General features: G+C 34.6%; 1 protein-coding gene across 1 annotated transcript; it reads left to right on the top strand.

The window, feature by feature from the left end:
- The first annotated feature begins 462 nt into the window (after positions 1-462).
- On the top strand, positions 463-2476 carry LOC114350365 (coiled-coil domain-containing protein 130 homolog). Its single transcript, XM_028301143.1, has 4 exons — positions 463-602; positions 694-1023; positions 1343-1603; positions 1758-2476. The coding sequence occupies exons 2-4, from the start codon at positions 712-714 to the stop codon at positions 2304-2306; spliced, it is 1122 nt and encodes a 373-aa protein (XP_028156944.1). The 5' UTR covers positions 463-602; positions 694-711; the 3' UTR covers positions 2307-2476.
- The last annotated feature ends 3079 nt before the right edge of the window (positions 2477-5555 follow it).

Raw genomic sequence — 5555 nt, 5'->3', positions numbered from 1 at the left:
ACCGAATGATAATTTATGACGATGAGAGCCGAATGTGTCAAATGAAAATAGCAAACGATTTGCATGTTGCTCGATTACAAAATCGTTCTGTAGATGCTGGACACAGAACGATGCTAAATCAGAAAGTATTTTGAGGATAAAGGATACAGAATAAGAAACAAGAATTTGCTGCATCCTGCATCTTATCATACGAATAATGCGATTGATTTATCAGCGCGGATGAAATCACCCTAGCTAGACTTCTTCTTTCCCTGGAGATAAATTAAACCCTTTTATACGTCAATACGGGAATGAATTAGTGTCTGATTCGACTGCTGATTGGTTTGATTTAAATCAAAATCCACCAAAAATAACTGTCGGGCTTCAAATCGATACGATTATCGATTAGCTGGAAGAGCGAATGTAGAACGAACGTCGTTCAATCTATCGATATGTCATATTCTCGCTCGTCGCTCCCCTATTGTAAATGTCAAAACACAGCTGATTTGTGATTTTTGTGAATAGGACTGCAGTGTTTTAAAATTTCTTTATTTACAAAGCACATAAGCAAAATAATAAACAAGTGATTTAATATTAATATTTTTCCAGCTTTTAAGCAACCGGTAAGTAAGGAGCTTCAAATTAAATGATTTAACTTTAACCACAAAACAAAGTGCTTCATTTTAATCCACTAGTTTTTAACTATATTTACAGGACTTCTAAACAGTCAAGATGGGTGAACGCAAAGGCCAGAACCTGTACTATCCCCCTGACTACGACCCCAAAGTCGGGGGGTTGAACAAATTCTTGGGAACCCATGCTCTCAGGGAGCGCGCCAGGAAGATCCATATGGGGATCCTGATCATACGCTTTGAGATGCCATACAACATCTGGTGTGAGGGATGCAAGAACCACATCGGCATGGGCGTGCGGTACAACGCTGAGAAGAAGAAGATCGGCATGTATTACAGCACTCCGGTGTACCAGTTCAGAATGAAGTGCCATTTATGTGACAATCATTTTGAGATCAAAACTGACCCTGGAGTAAGTGGTTTGCAAATACTTTTTCATTTTGAACAAAAACAACAGATAAATCTTTTTCGTTTAATTTATTTTTAGGTATTTATCTGATCTTTATTTACAATAAATAGATTTTTTTTAAAACTAAAGCCAACTTAACTCTAAACTAAATAAAAATATAAACTTATTTTACTCAAAAATGAAAGTGTGTCCGTGAGGCAAAGAGGCAAGGACGCTGGCTGCATTTCCTCGCTGAATGGCAATACTAAGCCTTTGTGCAAGGAATATAGTCAGTTTTTTTTACAATCTAACATATAAAATTATATTTCAATGTCATTTTCAGAATTTAGACTATGTTATTGTATCCGGAGCAAGACGGCAAGAAAACAGATGGGATCCAACAGAGAATGGGCAAATAGTACCAGAAACCAAAGAGGCACAGAAAAAGCTGTTCGATGATGCCATGTTCCGTTTAGAACATAAGACTGGTGATGAAGATGTGGCCAAGCAAGACAAGCCGAGACTTGGCCGACTGGTTGGGAGGAATGAATCCGTCTGGAAAGATGATTATGAATCCAATTGTATGCTGAGAAAGAGTTTCAGGGTATGTAATATGTTTTGTTCATATCTAATTTAAATCAAATAGTCTTGTTAGATCTAAGCAGCATAAATAGATATAAAACAACTCACTAAAGAAAAGTTTTGAAAATGCCTTTTTATTTTTTCCTCCAAATAACTTGTTACATTTTATTTTACAGAAAAGAAGAAAAGAGCTTGAAGAGGCTTCAGTCAACGATAGCTTGCTGCTAGCAAAGTCTTCCCTCAATATTGACTTGCTACCAGAGTCCCAAGATGACCGGAACATGGCCTCCCTTCTGTCTCTCAGGCCTTCAAGAACAATAGAAGAAAAACAGTCTCAGGTTAGAAAGAAAATCTTAAAAACTCCAGTGTTGCCAAGTTCCAGTAAAGGTACTAAAGATACTAAAATAATCTTAAGCAAAACTGCTACCATAACAAGATCCTCATTAGGAATTGCTTTAAAGAAACCTAGAACAGAAAAAGATGATGTAAAAGAAAAAACAGAAAATGAGTCATCAGATAATAAAATAGTTTTAGAAAAAAATGTAAAGGAAGACATTAAAGATGAGAAGAAAGTAATAGACAATAGTGATTCTGTACCTGTTGAAGAAAAGGAAGATGTTAAAGATAATTCTTTAGCTGATACCTCTAAGAATAGTAACAGTTTGTCTTTACTAGGTGCCTATGGATCCAGTGATGATAACTCTGATACAGCCCAAAGTGATTGACACCTATGAAGTATTTTGTGTTGACACAGTACTGTTATTATTAACAATCACATCACATATTTTTCTAATAATTAATATATTTATTACAATGATTAAACATAGAAATAAATATAAAGATATGTTTATTTGTTACACACTTTAAGATTACAAATAAAACTACATTTAAGTTATATACTGTTTTATTTGTTCCATTTAAAAAACATTTGTTTCATAGGCATGGATTAACATGATCAATTCGATGTAAGCTTATAATTACGCTTAGTGCTAATATTTGTTGGCTTCTACACATATCGGTCACTAGTGTAGGCGGCTAGGCGCACACTAGGCGACACGCGACAGCTCGGGCGACTTGACGCAAAGACAGGCTGCGGCCGACAATTTCATATATTTTGGACTACGCGACTGACGCCAAGTGTGCGAAGCTTTGAAGCTTGTTGTCGCGTCTAGTCCCGAGCTGTCGCCTAGTGTGCGCCTAGTTGGCTAGATGTCAGCGTTCTTTTTCATCATACGCCATTGAAAACGGTTCTTCAGAATTCTTTGAGTACTATCTAAATATCATGTGAATTGAATTTATAATTATCTTGCGGAGATTAGTACCAGAGAAAAAACTTTAAGGTTCACTGAGAGCGTTTGTGTCAAATCAATACGCTTCTTTAGTTTAGGTACGTTTTATTTAATATTTTTAACGTTATGTGTAGAAGCCTACTCTGGCGCAAGATAAACCATTATACAGTTTGACGAGCTAAGTGAAGTGTGGCTACACTATAGCATGCACGAGAGAAGTAACAAAGATTTGATGTCAAAATCTGCCAAGTGTAGTAAGCCCACCGACGGTTTAACAAGTTAAACGTTATCGAACGTTTTGTACGTAATAAGTGCGATACTGTAACAAAAATGTGATTTTTATGGCAATCGAGCAGACGGATCACCTGATGGTAAATAATTACCGTCGCCCATAGACACCCGTAGTTCCGGGGGCGTTACAGGTGCGTTGCCGGCCTTTATGGTGTAAATATTATTAAGCTCTCTTCTTATGTCCATATTCGTTATTAAGAGCGTTGTCACATTTTTCATGCAGAAATCGAGAATTTGGCAGATTTCGAAATGATTTTAGTCATATAATTTATTGTTATAGCTTCTTTTGAATTATATCATCGTAATTATCATACGTTTTTACGGAATGTCTATTGACAAAATCTCGTTCAAATTGGATTTTTGCCTACGAAAACAGCGAATTTTGAAAGCCCGATTTCCAGATAACTCGCGAAGGCACAACTTTGAACTAATATTACAACAAATTTATTTCTAAGTAAGAAGATAGAATGTATTCATTAGAATAAGCATACCCTGAAGAAGAAAGTGTATTGAGAAAATTTAGATGTTTAATTCATTAAAATGCATTTTTATCATGTCTAAGATAGTCAAAATTCGAGAAAATTACTGCAAGAAAACAGGTCACATCTCATAATCTAAAAGTCATTTGGCAACATAAACTTCTTTATACTTGAGAAGAAACATAGTACTATTATTGTGTGAAAAAGAAAAAATATCTATCTTCAATCTTCAAATGAAAAATTAATTTGAAAATACTATAAAATCGGGTGCATCAAATGGCATAAATCAGTCGTGCTTTGGCACTCGTAGACGCCGGGTCTATGTCAGTTGACTGCCCACTGACGTATATGCGTCACGCGTGATTTTTTCGTAAATTGTAGTATGATTGAGTACTTTTGATCCGCAAGTATTTTTAATTTATTTGTTTAGGTAAATCGGACTTGTAATTTCTTTCTTTTCAAACTTTTTATTATTTTACTTACAGAATATGTGTAGAATAGACAAAAGATATTATTATGGTATCTGTTTGGTCAGGAAAAAATAAATGACTAATAAAAATTTTAACAGGGTGTCAAAACATTAGTCTATGCTATTGTGTTTCTACCAACATAAAATATACTCTTCCTTACTAATAAAAGTTGAATAGCGTCTGTATGGTCACACAATGCTTCGTCATGTTTTTCCGAAAGTTCAATTACTGACGACTGAATGAAAGAAATAACTAAATATTTATTATTAACTTTTAGATAATAATGTGAATGGCGCTTACGATGTTTAGTTACGAGCTCTTTGATGGACACAGATATTATAGATAACGTTTAAAAAATGGCACGCTTGTTTTCATACATTTCATTCTATTTATTTAACCTATCCATATTTATGTGCGGAAACGTCACAAAATCAGAATAAATTTTAATTTTTCCATCCGGCATCATAAAAACTAAAAAGTCAAAAGTAAAATTTACATAGTAAATATTTTTCATAAACAAGCTTTTGATGCTGTAAAAAGAATAAAATAAAACATAAATTCTTTCAAACCCATCAATTTATTAAAATTATTTTAAAGATTAAAAACTTGTCGCGGGATTTACTAGTGTAAAAAATACATTAATTACGTAACTTGATTTTGCTAAAAGTCTAATCTGAGAAAAAATCAAATAGGTAAATTATATATTATTTCTTTATTTTTATGTATGATGTACTGTCTTAGGTACGATACAACTACGGATTAAGATCGTTTGGTCGACGCAGCGTTGAAATTGTACAGATAAATGCAGTTTGCGCACTCACTACGCGACGTCAAGCAATAAAAACCTAAAATTCGAACGTCAACTTTTTGCTACAACGCTCTTAAACGACTGTTTTAATTTGTAATACTCCTCGTGTATGCTATAGCGAAACATTGTATAGCGACCGATTATGTATACATAAATCAAAATTAATTAAGTGAAACGTGACCAGTCTCTCAATAGCGGAGGCACGTCAACTCTTCACTCAACGTGGCTCATATCAAATTATAGACTAAAGCCGGATTTATATTTGTCTAGAGTCCTGTGACGTGACGTATCAGAAGGAATCAATTTCATACACTACACTAGCTGGAGTCGTAAAGTGAAATCTTTGACGTGAAAAGACGCGTCGCAAAATGTACTATGTAACCGATTCAGTTCTGATGCGTCATGATGACACAACACGTCAGACAAATATAATCTGGCTTAACAAATAAACAGCATACATAATCGGTCTCATAGTTAACGTTTATATGACTAGACAACATAACAGACTTATAACTAATAGCATAGACACCAATAATACAGTTTAAATGTAACGGGCTTTCTGCACGGGTTGTCAACCACAATCCCAAAGATACAGACGGCTGCACCTCAAGCTTATCACTGAGACATCTTCAAATTG

Source organism: Ostrinia furnacalis, unplaced genomic scaffold (genome assembly GCF_004193835.3).
Source record: "Ostrinia furnacalis isolate ACB-3 unplaced genomic scaffold, ASM419383v2 OfSCF0868, whole genome shotgun sequence".
Taxonomy (NCBI): Eukaryota; Metazoa; Arthropoda; class Insecta; order Lepidoptera; family Crambidae; genus Ostrinia; species Ostrinia furnacalis.
The sequence above is the reverse complement of the archived record's forward strand: the minus strand, read 5'-3'. Positions and strand labels throughout refer to the sequence as shown.